Below are 22,694 nucleotides of genomic sequence, written 5' to 3'. Positions count from 1 at the left end.
CAGCAGGAAGTCAGAGTGGCTGCAGTCCTTCTCCAGATGCACACAGAACATCCGTCTTTGAAGAGCTCTCGCTCGAATAGATGATCTTTGTTGCCACATCCGTGATGTCTTTCATGTTTAGCGTTGTAGCGCATAATGCTTGTTGGTGTATTATGCAGTGGTAATTAAGGAAGTCGGGGAAAACATCTCCCTGTACTTGGCAATACATCCATTCAAGCGGCCAACCATTGTGGGCGCAGCGTCCGTAGTGATTGACATTAATTTGCACACTGGGAGCTGGGTTTTGTCGATAAAGTTTCTTTAATTTTTTTAAATTATTATTATTTTTTAAATGGCATGCGATCTACCCGCACTACCTCCGCGATCGACTGGTAGATCGCGATCGACGTATTGGGCACCCCTGTTGTAGAGTAATCCATCCTCCCTTTTTGACAATATTATAAACCGCTCATCTGGTCCTGACTGGGAGATTTCTGTTGCAGCAGGGTAATATCCCTCTCATCTTGCACAGACCTACAGTCAGTGAAATACATTGCTGCATCACATCTATCCTCACTAAAAGAAAGGATTCTTTTTTTTTTTTACTGTTTTACTGGCTGACTTTGTGTTAATTGAGCCATAACATAATAGCCTCGAGAAGATTTTCATGACATTTACTCTTCCTTTAGCTGTTCTTCAATCTGTCTGGTGGACAGAGCTGCTTTCACACGTTTTTCATGATCTCTGTTCTATTGTTAAGGTGGGAACAGAAAATAGGTTCAGTATGTGCTGCAAACGGAAAACACGAGGTGGGAGTTTTGTTTGAATATCTACATGCATTTTTGTGTTGCTTTGTCTTTTTTTTTTTTTAAGAGCCACATGTGATGGACGTTCAGACAGATAATGGCTCGTGTGTGCTGCAGACTCTGCCGAGTGGTAATGGATTCTTCCAGGTGCTGTCCTGTATGTAGCCGCCCCATGATAAGAGCTTTTCCCATCCTAATGATGTATTTAAAGGGAAAACAAATGGTTCAAAAGATGCACTCAAATACACCAGGCAATTAACAGCAACGCATGGGTTAATTTGTGAAGGAGTCATTACATTTATTTCGCCTTCCTATCTCTGGATTTCTTAAATGACAAAAAAAAATTGTTACATGTAATTGCAGCCTTGTATCACCCCCCCCCCCAACCACTGCCACTCCTCTCTTCTGCATCTCACACTCTATTATGCAACAGTCTTTTGCAAGTCCTTGCAGGATCTCGGCTCTGATTGTGTAACATTCGAGAGCGAAACTGGCTGCAAGGCCTCCTCCACGTTTAGGCGCGTACCACTAGAATCCCTGCACGTCTCCCCATTTCCACATTTGAATGCTCAGCCGCTGACTATATAGTTTGTTTAATCAACAAGGAGTTGTAGCTTCTTTTTTTTTATAGCTACTTGGTTGTGCTTTCTACAACTGTTACGGCTCAATCAGCAGCACAATCAGACATGATTCAGCCCATTCTCTTAGTTCACAAAGGCTTTTTCATATTAATTTGTGAGGTTTTTCCACACCAATATTTCTCAATAGAGTTAATAGAGCAAATCAGTGTTAAGCCCTCATGTATTTGGAGAATGCTGATTCATTACTAAAAGTCACTATAGCTTTCAAATTGTGTCTTAATAGCTGTGTGCAGATGCGTGTTGTTAAAAATAAACCACAGTCCTTTTCTTCATTCGGCTGGCTAAGTGAGGTATATATCCACTAATCAGGAATCTCTGTTTTCCTTTTGGAAGTTGATTGTGCAATATTCCAACTCAGGAACTGTGACAAGTTCATGTGAGCCTGGCCGTTTTATTTATGTAAGCTGCCTAAAGCCTTACTGGAGCAGTTGTTTCTGCAGCGAGAACATAAAGGAAAAACTTGCAGCAGAAAGAGCTTAGGCCTATTTAAAGGAACAGTATGCAACATTTAGTGTAGCAAAAAGCAAACGTATACATACGTGTGTGTAGTGTTATCCAAGCTACTCCTTGTTTTGTTGACGCGGCCGGATGCATGCACATTTTAGTGCACGTGAACGTGCCCTCACTGGCTAGCTTACGGTCGCCGCTCTGCACTGCTGTCGTATGGCGGTTACAGCTGATAACGCCGTCCCGACCCACGGCGCCATGGTGGTAGCGTAACGCCCACCCTCCTGTTCCCCTTCAGGTACACACTGTTGGCAACACGCTCGCCGTAGTCCGTACTGTTGGCTAACAGTGCTGTTGGCACTGTTAGCTTCGAGCCCATAGCCCAGACATTGACATGTTGAGAGCCGTTGAAAGGCAATCGAAATGCATCTCAATCTCGTTTTGTGCGCCGAGTTGGATTAATCAATAAAGGCAGATCTAGCCCTTGTATCGTCTAAACACATTTTTCTTGCATCATCAAAAAGGGCTGTAACCTGTTAAAAGAACAAATGGCTGTTACCAAGTAAACATGCAATGGGTGTCATTGATCTCTCGACATACTTCAGACTTCGTGGTTTTAGTGAGGATTATAAGCACCTTGTGATTGGGGTGAGTCAAGCACTGTTTGTTCATTGTATTTAGTCCAGCTGTTGAAAACACCAGCTCACATGGAACAGATGTCTGAACATGCACAAACACTGCCATGCCAAGTTTACCGGCCCAGGAAATCCTGAAAACTTCCTGACTTTTATGTTTTGATTTGTTGAAAAATATTCTTTTTGTCCCCAACATTTGCAGCGTGGTTCTGTTGGTTAGCTGGTTGTTTGGCATCAGCAGACGCCTGGATGGGGATAAGTCTGGAGCTAAACTGGACAGCTGTCGGACAGCAAATCTGTTTTTAGTGTTAATCACATACATCCCTGCCCACCACTGCTTTGGTTCACTCTCAACCACCTTGTTTCCATCCATTAAAAAGCTGGAGAAAAACCCCATTGTACGCTACCTGCCCAGCTCCACAGCATAGTGACAAATAAGTGATAGCATGTGCTTACAGTAAGTCCGCTGCCTACAAGTACAGCCCAACACAACGCTCAGAGGTGTTAAATGTCCCTCTATTAATAAGCTCATTTTCAGAGACGGCTGCTCCCCTCTCCGTAGAGAGGCATCAGTCGGCTACATTATAATCAGACTGATTGTCAGAAGAGAAACTCGCTCTTGTTTCACGAGTGTTTTCAGTTCCTGAGAGCCTTTTTCTTTAATTGCTGCAGTGAGTGTTGAAGCACTGCTAAAGTGGCTGCCGGTGGTAAACATTGCTCCCCTGTGCCCCCTGTTCAGAGGACGATGTAATGATGTAACCGCATCAAAAAGTGTTGATTCCTGCATGTGCGTGCATGAACCTGAATGTGCAGTAATGAATCGGTCATGATCGGGATTGTTCAAAGGCCTTATGAACATATTTTTGAATATTTAGAACCGATTGACCTGTGAGTCGGGAATGTGAGAGGCTCGGCGCATTTGAAATTTGAATAAGAAAAACTGACACATACTGCATTCATGCAGTTGAATTAAGATGATGTTTCTACATTGTTGCCATGAGCATGGAAAGTTTCCTGTCTACTCGCCTGTTCCAACATCACTGTGGCCCATCAACGGACCAAATATAAACCCCACTTTTAATTTTTTTCAGGAACTGTAGTGTAGCATAAACATTTTTGACAATTTTCTGACATCTTCCAGAAAAGGAAATAGGTGCCAAATATGAGGGAAGCCTTTTTCTTTATGTCTGCAAAATCTCTCCTCGAAGCCAAAAATGCACACACTGAGATTATCTGAAAGTAAAGGAGAGGGGAAAAGTTTTTTTGTCTTTCTTTGAATTGTGAGTGCAGGCTGAGATTTTGATTCATGCAATACTCAGTACTGCAGTTTGATAAACACAGTTTTATACAATTTCTCACTTTCTCTTTTTAATATATTTAAACAGCAGTTCTTATTCGTCTCAGTTATTGAATTTTTGAGTATGAAAGTGCTTGGTTGAGCTCAGACACCTGAGACCAATCCTTACCTCGCATACACTTCTCACTTCCAGGACGTGTCGCTGCTTTTCCAAGACTTGGCAGTACACAGGTCGCCCGGAGTCATTTTGCTCTCTGTTTTATTGGAGGTATTGCTGCAGCACTTTAGTTTGACATGCTGTTGTCTACACTGGGAAAGAGTTGCAGTGACGCAGTAATCACTGACACTGTCTCACATCTGGCCCTCCCCTCTTAGTGATGCTCAATTTCCAATATTGTAATTAAAGTTAAAGATAAAATAGCACTCCTTTTTAGTTTCCTATTTTTTTCCCATGACCACCGAACATATATTCAGATCGCACAGCAGCAGATAATTGCGAGGGTGAGACTAATTTGTGACACCTGAGGCAAAATAATCCGCTGTAAAAAAAAAAATTGCGTCGTCAACTGTGGAAAACTGCATCAGATTCAAGGATGATGATGACACTGTTGAAGTAGCTGTATCACTGGCAGGCTGTGTTTTACACAGGCAGCGAAGTGAAGCTAAAGCGGAAGTGTCTTTAACTTTAACTTGTATTCTTGCTAATGGCCATCAGGTTGTTTTAAAAAAGAAGTCTGATTGCATAGAACTCTATGAGAAAATGACCCTACTTTTTACTTGATTTAACCTCAAGAAGCATTGTGAGCATGAGTGTATGCTCTCAATCTCCAATGTTTCAGTTCCTCTACAATAATACAGCATGATTTTAATTTCGTAAATTAGGGTTTCATTAAAGTTTGGAGTGAAATAAACGATAAAGCAATGTATGCTTAAGGGCATGGCAACCTTGTGATTGTTGGCCAAAATGCCGAACTAGAGGCTTCATAATGGCCGATCGAAACCACCAATGGTTGACATCACAGTGACTAAAACCACTTGTTATGTACAGTCTATGGTTTCAAACTAGTGGTAGCTTCTCAGACCATCGGAAAAATAAACTAAATTGTGCTTTCGCCCATTTAGTTGGATTTGTTTGGGGCGACAGGACCGAGGCAGCCCGTAAAGGTTTTCTTTCCCAAGAAGACTCTGGTGACGTTTTTTTTGTGTTGTGAAAGTAACGCAGACCAACCAGTTAAGCACAAACTCAAAAGCTGTCAAAATATCCGTGCTGGATGTCAGAAAGTGGGGGGAAAAGTGAAAGAGTTAAAACAGTGGCGTGTGCCAGCATGTGTCCTACTCTGTGTAAGTGAAAGGCAGCGACCCCATGGTAATAGTCCAGTAGAAGGAGCTATTTATTTCCCTGTTTCCAAATGTTTCGCTCAGTTCAGCATGTTGACGGGAGGACCTGGGGATTTGTACTGCTAATCTTGTGATTCAGCTGATTGGTCCGCACCAGGGCTCCGTTGACAGCTTTCACACCAGCCCAAAACGAAGCTCACTCAACTGGCAAACGCACCAGTGACTTTTTTTTTCCGAGCTGTTTGTGATACAGTTTCACACTCAAGAGGTAGCCTTCCTTGCTTGGATAAGGAGGAAGACATAATGGTCACATAATATGCTGTTCAGTCTTCTCCCGGTGTAAACACAGTCTCTGTTTGTCTTCCAGCCTGACAGCAGCATGGGCCAGCATCTCGGAAAGAGGGAGTCACCCACGGGCAGCAAGGTAAGTTGTTGTTGTTGTGCATGCGGAATAATAACATCTTGAAATGTGTGCGTAAGCCCTCGTTCAAAATGACGGCCTGAGAGTGGAGCATGTGTTGGAGACTTTTCTTTCACCTTATCAGTGTGAACACCGGCCTTTAGCAGCAGGACTTTGGACTCTGTTCAGTCATTCTGATTTATCGCATTCAGCTTTCAGCCCGACTGTTAAACTGCTTTCCAGTGCGCGAGTCTCCAATGTCTTTTGATAAAGTCAGAGCTTATGTAACACAGCACAATGGATCAAACTGCTAAATACTTCTTTTGTGTATTTAATCCCAAAGGTCTATGCCAGTAATGTGTTTTTCTTCTTCACATTTTAAAAGAGCTCTTATATATTTCTGAGCCGCCTACGTGTTGTGTGGTTACAACTGACTCGCTCACCTCCGGCACATGGATCATGAATCCAGGGTTTTTTGCGGTGATCACACTGCCACAGGCGACGCTTCATACTCTCAGACGTATTGAGCAGTAGTGATCCATGGAATAATGCACCGGCTCATTGCTTCATATGGAGGGAAGGGATGAGGCGGAGACGACTTTGCAAATGTGGAGTGGATGTCTATCCATATCCATCATGTCTATGCTTTCATTTTTGACTCAAAGACCACTGGAGTGAGACCCTAATATTACGAGTGCAGTGTCCGTCCGCGGGGTGCCTGTCGGGAGCACGATGGGTCTCCGTGGCTCTTGGGTGTCGCCCTATAATAACCCACTCTAAACCAAAAAGCCTCGTCCCAACAGTGCTGTGCGAGGTGAACCCATTTGAACTGGAGGAAATAAATAGGGGATTGTGTGCATCAAGGCTCTCCAGGTGCCCATCTCATTCAACCATTAGCTTTGGCCCGGTGGTCACCAGGGCTCTGTTTGGCTGCGTCCACAAAGTTCAGCTGTCTGACATTAATAATATAGCACCAAATCATTTTTCCCACAGCAACAACAATTTGGCACCATCTAGAAATTACTGATTTTATTTTTTGTTGGGTCCGAACTGATAGGTGTGAAATGTTGTCGACGTTTCAGTGCACTTGTATTGCTGATGCTCAACTTGGAAGGAACAATGGGTTTGTCCACTGAGATTGAGAGAACTAAAGCCTCACACATCCTTTGCCGAAGTTTAAACAGGAAGTAAGAAATTAAGTATGATTTTCTTCTTTTTCTCTTTTGGGGAAAAACAAAGTCGTTAGGCCCCTCACAATAGGCATTTTTAATTGGCCGGGAAGCTGTGCCCCAGGGTTAGCATTTGACAGAAAATGCCTTCGGCTAATAGTGCTGTAATTAAATAGAGCAAATATGCTTGAAAATGTGGGTTTGAATATGTTTTTGACTCATCTTTCTGCAAATTTACAAGCCAGACACCGTTCTGCGCGCCATGTACAGAGGAGGATCCGGCTTAAACTGGGACAGTAATTTAATTTAATGACGACATGCAATTAACCCCAGCTTTGCTCAAGTCCTCTTTGTCACAGCTTTTCAAAAGTACAGCGACTGTAACGGGTTTGGGAGGCTGCGATTAGGTACCAAGAGTTTTCTAGCTTTCTTTGAGCAGCTCTCACGCCAGACTGTGAGCAAGGTGGTGGAGAAAGAAAAACAGCATTAAGGGCTCTGGGCTGCAGTGTTAAAAAAAAAAAGAAAGAAAAAGCCCGTCTGTGTGGTCTGGCTTGCGGCCATCTACCTGCCTGGTGCCCGTAATGGGCGGAGTGATCGCGGCGGCGCGCCGGGGGGAAAAAGGGAGCCACGAAACAGCAGGGAGGTTGATGGTTCAGCCCGCAGATGATTTGTTTCCTTAGTCTGCAGAGCACACTCTGGAGAGGGAAGAGCCGGAGCAAGAGGAGTGGATTAATCTGTCAAGTGTGAAGCTGCGAGGAGAGGCGTTAGGGCGGCCTGTCGCGCCGAAGCCACATTGTTTATTCAGCTTTTATAATTGTATAGCTCTCTGTCTTTTTATTATTTGTTTTTCCCCTCTCTTTAGGCCTGATTATCATGACATCAAAGTCAATTTAAAGGTCTGGCAAAACAGCCAGTTGTCATAGTGACAGTTAAGCAGGAACACGGCGTGACAGAGTAAAGCAGGTCGTGTTTAGGCGCTGTTGTCTGAGTCGTGATCCCTTTCCCAGCGCCTTATCATTTCAGGAAGGGTAAAATGTACCCATGTCACACCTTTAATAGCGGCTTTGACAAAATATCTGACACTTTCACACCGCTGATATTTTACAGCCTCAAATCCCACACGGATAAATAACACCGTGCTCCTTCTTCACGGTTGAGTTTTTGCCAGCGTAAGAAACAAAGGCACACAGGCACATCTGATGTTCCGAAATGCAAACACGTCTGCGCCGATTGGTGCAGATTTCTCCTGACGCGCTGAATGGTGTGTCGTCAACGCTGAGCTACAGGCCGAGGCACGGAGTACGTTGAGATGTTGGTCAGAATGAGTCGTCGCTGCGTGCAAAGCCCTCAGATTCTTCAATAACTACATTGTTTTGTATGGTTCAGTCATTTCATGAAAGAAACGTAATCCAACAACCCTTTCAAAAGGACTCCATTTGCAGTGAACCATGCTTTCAACCCATTGTGTTGTTTGTACAGATTACTGGCAGCTCGAAACTATGTTTGATATCATGTTGAGATATTTCCTGCCTAGCTACAATGAGCGGAATGGATTTTTCAGACGGCAGTAAACATCAATATCTGTCAAGGCTGCAAAGTTGGAGTGAAATTTTTTTTTCTCTCCAACCATTACCTTACCATTTACTACTAATAAATCCATCGCAGGGGAGATGGACACCGTGCACCTTTCTCAGCTTGGAAACAGAACATGAGAAAGTGAGCCTCTTCGGCTCTCGATACATGATTGCGCTTACGATAACTATCGCCAGCGCTCTCTCCACCTGCAAGTATAACCTACGATTCATATTCTCAGATGGTGTTGCAAGAGATTTTGGGAAATGTAGGAAATCTCAAACGGGTCAAGAAGGAGGTTGTCGGCTAATTATTGTGCAAAATATAGAAATAACTTTAAATAAGGTGCATTAAGTAACCCATGCATACGAGAATGCATTGATGATCAACTGACAAAAATAATCTTATCAGGTGTCAAATCAGCTTATGCTAGATCAGATAAACACATAGTTTAATCTCATTACACTCTCACTCTTGTGTTTTTATTTTGGGAAGCCTTTGAAAATATACACCAACCTCGAAACTGGTAATGTCAACTGCTGTGTGTCCGCCTCACTTTCTCACAGCAAGGAGCGAAGGTATCGACGTTTTTAATTCATCAAGTGCCGACCCTCAGGTTTTGAGCCTCTCTCTTTTTTACTAGGAGAAATTACATTTTGATGTTCTTCTTCTGCAGTCGGGAAGAGGTGTAACTAATACCCATCATCTACACATAAAAATAAATGGACTTTAAAGTATCAAGTAGCTCGAGTTGCGATGAGATTAATTAAATCCTGTTGAAAAGGAGTTTTGAAACGCTTAGCAGTTGGTCCTTGCAGTAAGGCGGCTTTATACGTGGTCTGCCGGTACCTAACCACTTCACAATATGATGCTACTCTGTCAGTCCTGCCTTGTTCTTGGTTGTGAAACAGCCATAATACTGGAACTGCTGAATTGAAGACTGCAGTCTCCAGATGAGGGAGCTTGAGGCCCAGCTAGCAGAGCTCCATACTTCAGCTCTACTATTGTACCCAATTACAGCACTTTGTGTGTTGTTACCAGCCCAGCAGGCTTGTTCCTGTCTCTTCTGGTTCTCTGTGTGAGATCCGTCCTCATCTGAATCATAAGTGCACTTTTCTCACCTCAAGTCTGTTCCGTAGCCTGTTGTGTCTTTACCGAGAAGACCATTACTTGGCTCGCGGCCTCCTCTATTTGAACCACAAAAGTAAGTGCTTGTTTGGTAGAGATGGTATACAACTGGGCATTTGAAAGGTACAGACACTGTGTGTTGCTGGTGCTCTTTTATAACTTAGTGATAAGGAGATGATCCAATCATTCTTTGAAGTGTGAGCATGACGAAACACTGAAGCTATCACCAAACCACAGATAGTGAAGATCAGCCGAGTCCTGAAAGATGCACTCTTCTTTCCCTCCACCTACTCAAACACAAGGAGTACTTAGGCACTTTGAACCCCATACACCACCCGTAGTACTGCATGGAGATCAGAGGGCTGAGTGGAGCTGCGGCAGGAACCACCATAGCTGAGTGTTCTCGTCTGAGGCACCCATCAAACAAGCAAATATGCTCACAAACATTAGCGTTTATCTTCTAAGCAGAACAAACAGCCAAGACACTCGTATACAGTGATAAAAGTGGCCGATTTTCCACTTGAAAATTCATATTTATTTTTGAAACAAAGGGTCCTTGATTCCAGAAAAAAAGCCTTTTCAAATCATTAGGTCCTAAAAGTGGCAAAATGCACTACACACAATCTGTAGGCACGTGCACAGACATTTTGGGGGGCAGGTGCTCAAACCAAAAAAAGGGGCACCCATCGCCAAAATTATTTATGAAATTAAAAATTATAATAATAAATAAATAAATAAAAAAAGAAGTAGAATTATAATATATTATTATTATATATTTATTTTTGTTAACAAACTAACTCAAATTATCAAATTGAATGAATAAATGAATAACAGGCAAAAACAAGGCTATATTGTACAACCAAATGCAATCAAAACATATTCTAACTTAAAATGTATCAAAACTCTGCTCTGGATAAATTAAAGCAGGGGTGTCAAACTCATTTTCCCCCCAGGCCACATCAGCATCATGGTCGCCCTCAAAGGGCCGGTCGTAACTGTACAGTGGCGGGCCGTGGATTTTCTACCTGCCCACATCCCTGTTCCGTGGCCTCACATCAGATCAGGGAAAAACTCCCCAAATAATGATAGCAAAAACCCTTTCACAGGGAAAAAAGGGGAAGAAACCTGAGGGAGAGCAACAGAGGAGGATCCCTCTCCCCTGATGGACAGAAGCAATCGATGTCATGTGACCAGAATGTACAACGTAACGGAGTTACAGCACATTCAATGAATAGGCTCGTTCGAGATGAGCCAGTTCTGCCCAGAATCGATCGCCGGCGATCGGCGCGCAATGCATGCCGGTTAGATTTGTGTCCGACTTGCTCTGACGTTATGCACACATGGTCAACGATACTCTCACGAGACCAAGCCGGCTGTCGATTTTAGAGCCAGGCGCCGCAGTTGCTCTCCAACGACTGCTTGGCCCAGTGCATGATGGGAAACGCCTGGCTGTCACCACATCAGATAGCTGATTGGCTCTTAGATCTGACAGCAAACACCACATGTTGGAGAAAATCCTTATTTTTTGTGTAGTTGTAATACTTAACGCTGGATTGTTGACTATTCGTCTCATGTTTAATCTTAAAACATATATTGTGTGGTTGATAATACAAAATCATATCTATATAACGCATATCTAAATGAGTAGTATATATTTCACAGGCAGACATAAAAAGAGCAATGGATGCAGCTACACACACATTTCTACATAAATATATATTTACAAACACATATTGTAGCGTCCACACTCACGACTCGTAGACCGCTGGTTTCCTTGCAATGCAAGTTTATTTATGTAGCTGTCCACAACGCTGGCGAGACTCAGGTATATCAACACCGAAGCTACAGAACAGCTAACAAGCCCCGTTGGTACTTGACTACACGTCTCACACACTTGACCGCCCCGTTTTCCCAACAGGTCAACACCCCGCCTCCCCTCTGCTCCACCAATCACAGGGCCGCAACCCGACCATCATGCACACTGCCTCCCCATGATTGGCCGGAGAGAGCGAGAGGTGATCGAGCGACCCCTCCCCACTGGCAGGCACCAATATGAATAAATCCAAACGTGATCTGTAAACTACAAGTAGACAAAAGTTCGGAACTAACAGGAATCCTGTCGGGGCGAAATTCTCACAAGAACTCAAATAAATGCCCCGTCAGATATCAAAACACATTGGGGGGAATTGGTGACAGAGAGTCATTTTTATTCTTAAATACTAATGAATGAAGAAAACATTGGGATCCAGCAGAAGGGGCACTCATCCAGGGCAAAAGGGCAGGTGCTTGAGCACCACTAGGGGTATGTCGTGCACGTGCCTGACAATCTGACATTGTTATGTAGTTATTTTGTTAACTGTTTAAACAAGTAGTAAAGCAGCCGGTCCGTGGCTTGCTGGATACAGTGTATGCAGCGCAAAGAAATGAACCAAAAGTGTGCTTGGCACTATTCCAACAAACTGGGCAAGGTGCACTTGACTGCAATCAGCTGGGTTCATGATAATAGAGACCTCAGTCTCTGCACCATGTAATCTACAGCAGGGATAGAAATGAGGGGTTTGAGGCAAGTGCCTGAAATAATCATCAAATAGAAAATGATGGGGCAAAATCCTGTCCATCAGTTTCACTTATGTCAAGATACAAATGTTTTTATTTGATCTTCAAAAGGCTCCCTAGCTTGTGGGATCATACCGGTGAGTGGCCCGATCATCCGATCAGCAGCGGCTCGGCTCCAGGAATGTGGATTTGTTATTTGCATTGCAAATATTTTTACACTTACAAAAAGTGCAAGGCTGAATTGAGATATAAGACAGCTGTATAATGCCGTGTTCACACCAAAACAGTTGCGAAATATTCGCGCGTCCAGATTACATGTTAAGTCAATGCAAAGCCGCGTTAGGTTGCGAAAAAGCGGATTTTTCGCCGGGCGTCGCGATAGAGGCGAAACGGCGTTGCGAATATTCGCAACTCCGCTTTTCCGCTTTTTTTTTTTTATCGTCGGCGTTCAAATATTTCAACTCCAGCGAATAATTCGCATGACGCGGAGTTGCGAAAGCCAATCAGCGTTGAGAAGCTCCACCCGGCGTCACCGCCGTTACTGAATGAAACTGCTGGCCCGCTGAAGGAGCGCTGGAAGCGGCTTCACTCAGACACTCGTCCTGGAGGAGTCGGAGCTGTGAGCGACTACGGATAATGTTATGAACCCAGACACGGGGCGGTTGATGTTCCGACGTGTGTGGGACTTCCTCAACAAATATAAAGCAGAACTAGTGGTTATTTACCTGGTGGATGAAGGAAATAGTAAATGTTTTTAAGACACAGAGATAAGCCCCGCCCCCTTTTTCCAGCGATGGTTGCGAAAAAACGGATTAACCACATAGAGCGAATTTTTCACCTGCGGCGCGATATAGGCGAAGTGGCGTTGCGAAAATTCGCAACTGTTTTGCTGTGAACACGGTATAAGACAGCCGTATCTATGCGTGTGGGTGTTTAAGCTGAGTGCCTTTATGATGGGAAGAAATGTTGATGTTCTAGAGACTGTGGGAATGCATTGATAAGGTGAAAGTGAAATATTGTGCAATTTGTTTATGTTTTTCTCTGTTTCTGTCTCTTGCTCTCGTGTTGCTTTTAAAGTCATTCATTGAGGGTCTTTGGACTAACCCTGGACAAGTTGTCTCATCTGTTAAAAGAGAAAACGTTGACATCGATAATGGAGAGATGGGCACATTATATATATTAAGATCAGAAGAAATTATTCCTTTAAAACGTTAAATATACATCTCTAAAAAAGTTTCATTTAAATACAAGTGATCTTTATTGAGAGTTCAACATTGAAAAAGCTCTATTCTGCTCCATTGAGACCGGTGGCTGTGGTTTGATTTGGTTTGAGAGTATAGCGAACATCAGATTATTATAATTGTTTTATTCACGTGTTTCCAGCTGAGACCCGCCCACCTCAAAACGGTGAAAAGAGCACAGAGAATCTAACATCGAGCCTGCTGATTGAATCTGAATGTCACTGTGTCAAAACACATTAGCATTATTTGTTTACATAATTGAATGGACAAGTACAATTTCAAAAGTGTGGCACATTGTTGACCTTTTACGTGATTTGCATCGCTAAGTGCTAGCTCACCGCACTTGTCCACCTCCCCTCGGCTCATAGGGATCTGTCACAGTGGCGCTCCTCCGCACAGGAGGAGGAGGAGGAGGAGAAGGAGAAGGAGAAGGAGAAGGAGAAGGAGGAGGAGGAGTTACAGCTGAATCAATACTTCTATATATACGGAAAGTCTGTTAAGACGGGTCTATTTGTCCATTCAAAGATTAAATGGTGTCATTTAATCTTTATGTTTTCCTCAATATTAATTACAGCAGCAGAAGTTGATTTGTCTGGCTTCAGAAATCTCCCACCAAAGTACATCAGAGCTGATTCTTTTAATGGACAATGTCCTGCTGGAATTTTTGTGTTTTTCTACTAGATTTCAAATGGATGGATTACAATGCAAAACATTTGAATCAAACCACAGAATGTGTTTCAACAACTGTATCCAATTGTTTTCTGGAAGACAGATTCACAGCTGACACGAGAGACTATACTTAGTCACAGAACCACCGCAGCATCAACGGCTATTATCTTTTTATTTTTCTCTGTTTGACTCCCTGACAAAGGCTTGATGCTGAAAGGCGTCAGAGTTTGTTTTTAGGTCCACATGTACGCTTTCTGAGAAGGGATTAACTAATGCGAAAGCCACGACGCAGTTACAAATGTGAATCAATATGAAGGTTTTTTTTCAGAATTGGCATCAAAATGGGCAAAACCTTCATGTGTGTGTGTGAGATTTACAAAAAAAAGTGTAGAACCTTCTTTTGAATGTTATATGAATGGTTCTTTGAGCATGATTCTGTTACAATTACAAAGCCCACAAGCCTAAATAGATGTAACGATCCCTGTTGTTCTCTCTCGCTCTGTTGGTCTCTGCCTTTCCTCCGTTGCCATGGCACCTCAGTGCCTCACCTCTTCAATCTGTTTTTGTGTTCCTATTAAAGGCTCCGTCACCTGAACCTGAAGCTGTGCAGACAGCAGCAGCAGCAGCAGCAGAAGAAGAGCCTGAATCACAAGATGAAGTCTTTGGTAAGGGGTCAAACCACATCTTAAAATTAAAATTGACAAGCATATTGACTTTAGTGTTCGGCTACGAGTTAAAAGACAACTGACAGATGAAGTGATTTACATGTTTTTTATACAGGCAACCTCTTCATCTCCAGCACCATCAATAGAAAGTATTGAATATAAATGTGCAATAACACAAAAAAAGCTACTTTTTAGACTGGAGATATTACTACGAATCAACTGAGCATGTTTTTTTTTAATATAAATAATGTGGTAGTTTCTGGTAGAAGAACTCGGCAGAACCTGTAATGACAGCCTCAAATCCACATTCACACGGTAGCTCCTTCAACTCTGCTATCTTGTTTCGATATCTTCTTTTCCCCCCACCACAATAATGAAAGGCTTCTGGCTCAGAAGCTGCTAATCCTGTGGCATGACATTGGTTCGGAGTGAGCAGTCTGGCTGTCAGCTGAAAAGTTAGCAGTTAGCAGCACCTTGATGAATGAAACTTAGTGGTTTGTGAAGACCAACTGTTCGTCATAATGAGAAAATCTCACAAGTCAGTGTTCCAGCCACCTGTCCGTTGTGACGTTTGCCTGTTTTATGCCTTCATCTGCTGAGCTGCAGTATTATAGAGTCTGTTGTCTCTAATGTGATTCATTTCAATGCAAGATACCTTTACAAATTGGAGAAAATGGCAATTGCAAGTGTACGTGTTCTGAATTCTTCTTTTATTATTGTAATCTCGGGCAAATCAGATTGGATTTTCTGCTGGGATGTATACCATAACTCTTGCATGCTGCATGCATAACAGAAAAAAAGACGGCGGTGACCACATTTGTGTAGGAAGAGCGTGGAACGTTCAAGACATCGGGAAAGGAAGACAAGCGCAGTCTGTTTCCTCCCTTCTGTGTCGGTCTCGATTGTTTTCAGGGTGAGCCGAGGTGAAATGCAAGCGAGGGGAAGGATTTGGCCATGTGTACTGACTGAAATAACTACGGCACAAGGTGTGTGTGTGTGTGTGTGTGTGTGTGTGTGTGTGTGTGTGTGTGTGTGTTAAAGGTTTGGATACCCAATACTATTTGCCATAATACATATTCTCTTTCGAGAGCCATTTTAAGGGTTAAAACGGTACGATTCCCTTCTTCTAGCTCCTCCACGGGGCAGAATCGCCTCTGAACCATCACAGGCGTGAATACAATATAATTGTAACCCCAGAGATGATAAACAATATCAGATGGATTCATAGGCTACGACTATAGGGTTAAATTATAAGGCTATAACTCAAATTATTAGCAAAAAGAAGTGAAAGAATCAACCAACAGCTGTCGATTTCTGCTAATTGTCACAAGCAAATTGACTAATTAAGGCATATTTCGTGAGTTTTGCAAAACTACAAAATGTTACTGTACTATGTAACTCGTGCAAAGATTTTTTGGCGGAGAGATTTTGATGGTTTGAAAAAAGTGGCGGCGAGCCTTTCCCCAGATAGACGCTGCCTCCTGCTGTGTCTCTCTGCAGATGGGATCTGCCAATGAGAAGCTCCTTCCTCTCCGATGACGGAGGTCCCCAGGTACCGGTCTCATGGCCTCGGGCATGGACTCCTCCCCTTTCACAGTGGGACCGGAATGGGTGCCTCACCCGGAGAGTTTGTGATCCTCTACTCCTCTTCTGAGCTGCAACTGTCCACATTGTCAGCGACGACACTGGTGTTATCACATGTCACCTGCAGATGGAGAGGCGGGAAGGCGCCGTTCTCAACATCAAATCAACACCATAGAATCACGCTCTCTCCGGGGCCATCAGAGCGGTGCCTGGCGACCGGCTTCTCTTCGTCAGAGAGGAGGGAGACACTGATCTGCAGATCACAGGGGCGGCTTGATGAGAAAGTGTTCCAGTTGTAATGCGTTGTGTAACAAGTGCACATGGAGTTTCATGCTCATCACTTTGGATACACTTTTGTTTTAAGACCTGTTTTCATAGTGTGTTCTAGCTGTGAAACATGTTTTGCTCCTTTCGCTCTTTTTTGAGGATATTATTTGGCCATAAATCCATATTATTCTCGATTTGTTCAGGGTACTTGCCACATGCAGTACCTTAATGCTAGTCAAAGTGTAGGCTAATGGTCTGTGAAAATATAAATGTTCTGCATCGCTTGGATAATTGTGTGCATATTATCCTAAAATGAATAACTGGAGTAATTTCAAATACATACGCTATCGGTCCAATGCAGTTAATTCGGCGCGGTGAGGGGAATTACGGCTCTTTTGAAGTGAGCTGGATCTTATGGATCCGTTCTTTTCTGAGAGCCATTCGTTTAAACGGAAAAGAGCTTCTTCCTCATCGTGTTCATAGATCTCTTATCATTTCTAACCCAGTTAAAGTTATTTTAGTTTTTACATATGCATAAGTTAACTGTCCAATTGATTCAGCATCCCCTAAAACTTTCACATTACTTGGAACTTCCGTTCAAAACATTGCAATACGGCCAATTATGGTTTGAAAGGACATTTTGAGTTTTGATCCAAATCGATCTAGCAATGGCTGAAAAACTGTCCACATGAGTGATTATGCTAAGAAAGGCTATTTATGCTTAGCGGTTGCTAAATGCTGATGACCCATACTGTACATTTCTCACGTAAAACTTGGGGTGCTCAAACTTTCCGGATGCACATCACTGGCAAGTGGACTGTATAGTCATGATTTAGATATATGGAGGATTCTGATTAGATTTTTGCATCAGTTTGGGTCCATAAAGTATTGACTACTATTACACAACAAATGCCAAACTATTTAAACTGCATCAGAGGACGGATGCACCCACCAAATCATTTTCAAAGAAAGGTCAATATTAACCCAATGTTATGCTAAACTAATTTCTCCGCCCAGACAGTGTGTGTTCGTCTATTTGTGTGTGTGTGTGTGTGTGTGTGTGTGTGTGTGTGTGTGTGTGTGTGTGTGTGTGTGTGTGTGTGTGTACGTGTGTGTGTGTGTGTGTGTGTACGTGCGTGATTTAATTCTGTCCGTATCGATGTCCTGTCATGGGCGTCTGTTTGAACATGTGCGCAGGCCTCCTCGTGACTATCTGCTGTTCTCACTGATGCTTCATTATCAACATGAACGTTATACCTGGCAGAGGCGTGGTCACATTGATCTGTTGGCTATTCGATACGCTGCAGTTAATTGATGTTCCTGATGTTCAACACTTGCCATTGATCAGCACGGAGCAGATTTAAGGATCCACCACTGACACAAGTGATACTTCAGAGAAGCCATGCTCCCGTGCAACACACAATTAGTTTTAACCCTCGCGGGACGACCTGGTTACCAGCCACCGACATGAAAGCGTCTGACATGTACGTCAGATATGCTACTGTTCTCAAAAGCAGGCTCGCTTATTGCTTCAGTTATTTAATGGCACGATGCAATTTGTTTTTCTCACACCAGTTCCCCTTGCGGACCTCCGCTTCCTCACACAGGTGCTTTTTTGGCAGCTTGGGATGAGAACAGGAAGGAATTAGGATGCAGGTTTAAGCTGCGATCTCGTTTTGAAATGGAAGGGAAGCAGCTGACTAAAAACATGAACTGCCTGTGGCGCCTAGCGCGCTCATTCAGGTTTTCTATGGCGTTTGCTCCAAAGTGAACATTAAAAGGTTTGTAAAGGGGTAAGTGGAAATCAAAGCTCTATCATAGTGCAGATTATGTTTGATTGTTGTTGATCAAAAAGCTGCTTCAGAGTGGTTCAGTTTCCGTTTTGCTTAATGTTTAACTGGTTATTTGCTCAGTCAGCACTTCTTTCTAATGGTGTGTAAAAATACCATTTTCTTATCAGTTCCTAACTCTTACCGAGGGAACATTGCTGGGAGTCGACATTTAAAGCCTTCCTCTTACCCGTGCAGCAAGGCTGAAGTAATGTAGAGCGATTAGGTTGATTCAGAGTGCGGGCAAAATGAAATAAAAGGAATTGCCACCAAATTGGCACAATGCAAGTGGTTTATGACGGGCGGGTTAGCTGCGCTTTATTGGAGCCTGTTTTGGTGAAGTTGTCATCAGCAGGCGTCATGACTCATCCCGGCCCGTTCAGCGTCTGGGGATGTCTCCATGCGGCACTTCCTGTTTGCACTGCTTTTCCACTGAAGGGCAAACACCACCATCAGCTGTGCGGCTGATAAAAGCCCATTACGGCCCCATTACCTGGGGCCTGCAGCAGCACTGACCCCCTCTATCTGGCTCTATCTGCCTGTTCTGTCTGGGTCACTGTTCCTTCAGCATCACAGGGTGAAGTGAGGAGAAATTATTAAATAAATTGACCACACACATTTCCTAGTAATTGTCTTTCAGACAACTTTAGCCAAAACATGACAGAAAATAAGTGTGGGTGCACATATTGCCTGCGGAAGTGCTTAGATTGAAGTGCACCATATAATTTTCCGAGCTGCTACTTAGGATATATGGCACTATATATATATATATATATATATATATATATATATATATATATATATATATATATATATATATATATGGCAGAATATAAACGCAATATAAATTTTAGTACCTGGCATAGAATTACATTTTCTCCATTCAACATGCAAAAGAAAACGGAAGGATGCAAGTGCAAAGAGGGTTTTGGCTCCTTCTCTTAATTACATATTTTTTTAAATAATTTGTTTTGTTGTTGTGCTTCAGTCTCTTCCTACACCCACGCTCATGAGAATGGGATGGATCAATATGCGTTAGGCCTCCCTGCGCGCCAACATTACATACATACATACATACATCAGTTCTCATGGATATAAGAAGAAGAAGAAAACATTTTCAATGTTCGATTGCATTGCCTCAGATCGTGTGTGTGTGTGTGTGTGTGTATGGAGGCTGCTGAGAAAGCTGATACAGTAAGGCCCTCTGGCTGTGACAGCGGAATTATTTAATGAAGGGTTTATTATTCAGACACAAAAGCAAAATCATTTTGTTAAAAAGGACACGTCAACTGTTGGATGCAGCAGACACACTTTGTGCATCCGATGCAACGGAGGAAGACCGAATGAAGACTACAATATGACCTTTAAAATAATATGGTAATACTAATCTTAAATTATACTCTGCAGGGTGTGACGCACACACACACACACACACACACACACACACACACGCCTGCATCAGCTTTTGTCCTCTACATCCCATTCAGTGCACTATGAATCTATCGTCCCTGTGAGACCTCATTTCAATCCTGCATGGTATGGGCGTACTCAGTCAGCAACAATGGAAAGTATCGTACAAAGAGACAATTACAGAATGCAAATGCATTGACTGGCTATTGCTGAAAAACATCCTTATATTATATTATTCAAAATGGACTGGAATGAGAATATTTTTAATTGTAACTCTAATACCCATACTATCTAAATCAGATTTTGCCACCTTTAACAACTGATGCACAATTGATGCGTGTTGAACAAAACAATATTTGCATTGTACAAAAAAATGGAAATTACTAAGGGAGCATTTCATATACAATTAATTGCATCACCCAATAGCACTGGCTGACTCTAGTGTTTAATCGGAAGTCTTAAAACTGCACATACTGCATTTACACTCCAAAGCCCCCTGAAGGTGCAAACAACTACAATAATTATAATAATTAGATCATCTTCCTGAATCTAAATCAATATTTCAAAACATAGCATTATTTTATGGCAACATTGACAAAGCAAGCGGCTGACAAAGCTAGTGACATATAACATGTCCATCACGTTCCTGTCAAAGCCAGTTCGTCCGGGTCCGATCAATTTTAATCTTGCGTTCATTCTCTGGAGGTCAAACTCAAGCTGACGTCAAGGGAAGTGAAAGGTATTTTTGTGAGCAGGTTATACTTGTTTCCCACAATTCGGGCTTCTGTCCTGGTGACCCTTGGAGTCTTAAGGGTGGAACAGGCTGCTTCAGGGTGCATTGATGTGGTCCGAGCCTGGTGGGGTTCCTCAGAGTGCTACTGGGCGAGAGTGAGCAGGCAGAGGACGCTTCTCTCTGTCCGCTCGTTACTAACTCGGTACAGAAGCTTCTGGAAACGCAGATCAACCCCTATTGAAAACAGAATCGCAGCGTGCCCTTTTAGAAATTAGATTTCTCCCTATGAATTCTTGTGAATATTTAATATCTGGTTTAGTTTCCACGGATGAAGAGAGAGATGATGGATTTAATGCAGCACCGTGTGTGACATACACAGCTGGGTTTGTTACCTTTTATGGATTTAGCTTTCATCAGACACAAATATCCAAAGGCTCCAGGCGTGGCCTGTAACCTCATAAATGAGCTAGTAGTCTTCACAATCGAAAAACTATATATATTAAAACATAGAATATACATTCATACAACCCAAATAATGATTTTTTGGAATGATCTTGCAGAACTAGCTTGTTGCTCATTCACACACTCCCTAATTCACGATTGGAGGGCTGTAGATTCTCCACAAGGAGCCGTTCAGACAAGGCACGTTTAATTGTACACATTTTGTACACAGAGGCGATTCAAAGTGCTTTACATACTGCAGTGAAACATTGAAAAGGAAATAAAGCGTAAAATATTAAAATGTTCCAACATAACAGCATTAAACCTAGTTATAAGTCAAGTTGTCTATCATCTGGGAGTGTCATCTGTTTTACCATGTTGACCAGTTCCACTGCATAGGAAAGGAAAGTCACCAGTTCAGACCTGTACATGTTGATGTCACACCAAGAAATGATTGCTACTGCAATTTTGTCAGTGCGTCACCTGCAAGTAATAGGTTGTGCATTCTTTTTTATATCTGCTGTATTTTTTCTTTCTTTAACATCAATCATGTTGTGTTGCTCAAACCTTCACTCTATATATATATAAATATTTTTCTGGGGGTATTCTACAGAGCGACTTTAGCATTTATTTGTAGTCTTGCTGACATCAACCTGTTGAATATACTGGAATTGACTGTTTTTTAGTTCTGTGTTTGTCTCCACCAGCTCCTGAGGGAAACATCTGGCTCTTTAGCTGCTAAATGCTCCACCATGTTCACCAGCTAGTCCCTCACTTTAATGGTCTGCTCTCTTGTGATGGACATGCAGAGAACATTCTGGGCTTTTAACTGAAACCGGCTGCCTGCCGCTTTAAACACCTGCGTGGAGAGTGGCTGGAGTGATCCAAAGCAGGAAAGTAAAACCAAAACAATTAGCTGAAAGTAGCTTCAGAGTTGGGTGGGTTTCAACAACAGGTATATAACTGTTTCAAACATGCCCATTTTACAAAGGTTATAGTAACATAGAGAAGGCTGCTACAACAAATCCATTCAAATCAATTATAGAAATGGTCGGCAGGGAATTTGATCATCGATTAGTTGGGTCTATGTTATGATGCACGACACGCGCCGTGGGGGAAGTCAGCGATGGCTGAATGTAGCAAAGCGCCAAGCTACTTTAAAACTAAAACTTGATGAAGCTCAGACCCGGAGACAGATTGAAATACTCAGATGGAGTTATTTCTGTCTGTTACTTATAATCATGCGTTTTCAGATTTATTTAACGAGACGGCAGATTTAGTGGCCGCTTATTACCTGAAATAAGGTTATAAAGACAAATGTGAAGTAATTAACATGTAAAGATTGTAAACGTTAACGATTTAGATATGTGCCACTTTATATGACCCAAGCTTTAATAATGATAAACTTTATTTATGGAGCACTTTTCATCCAGGAGATGAAGCTCAAAGTGCTTTACCAAAAACTGCTCATTTAAACCAGGGCACAGAAATTGAAAAGACTCTTAAGAATAATAGAAAAGTTATTATTTATGTTACATATCCTTTTTATTCTCATAAAAAACTGCAAAAGAAAGGCTTTATCTTATAAAATGATGAATTTAAATAATATTTTAAAGATACATCATGAGTTGCAGCCCTACTATTGAGCATATAGTTCACATTTACATGGGCAGCAATTATTTAGCCTTTATTGCAAATTTTTCTATTATAAATTGGTTGGTATTAGTTGGAAATTAAATGGGTAATTTAAATTATGGAAGTCACAGTGCAGTGTCCAAATCAGGCAGGAAGTAATTACTTGCTTTATACCTTCTCTTCCTCCTCCCACCCTTTTGTTTACCTTTTACAACACCATCAAAGACCATTAGTCATTATAGCATGTACCAT

General features: G+C 42.4%; 1 protein-coding gene across 1 annotated transcript in view; it reads left to right on the top strand.

Moving 5' to 3' along the window:
• Positions 1-2,089: 2,089 nt before the first annotated feature.
• LOC306745226 (myelin basic protein-like) overlaps positions 2,090-22,694 on the top strand; it is a gene marked incomplete at both ends in the record, with an annotated part of 29,442 nt that continues 8,837 nt past the window's right edge. The window contains 3 exons of the mRNA XM_079227980.1: positions 2,090-2,137; positions 5,511-5,567; positions 14,459-14,543. Of these exons, the coding sequence (XP_079084106.1) occupies positions 2,090-2,137; positions 5,511-5,567; positions 14,459-14,543 (190 nt within the window). The remainder of the gene's footprint in view (positions 2,138-5,510; positions 5,568-14,458; positions 14,544-22,694) is intronic.

The sequence above is a fragment of the Taurulus bubalis genome (genome assembly GCF_910589615.1).
Source record: "Taurulus bubalis genome assembly, chromosome: 12".
NCBI classification, from domain to species: domain Eukaryota; kingdom Metazoa; phylum Chordata; class Actinopteri; order Perciformes; family Cottidae; genus Taurulus; species Taurulus bubalis.
Note: the sequence above shows the minus strand (reverse complement) of the source record. Positions and strands in the feature narration are given on the sequence as shown.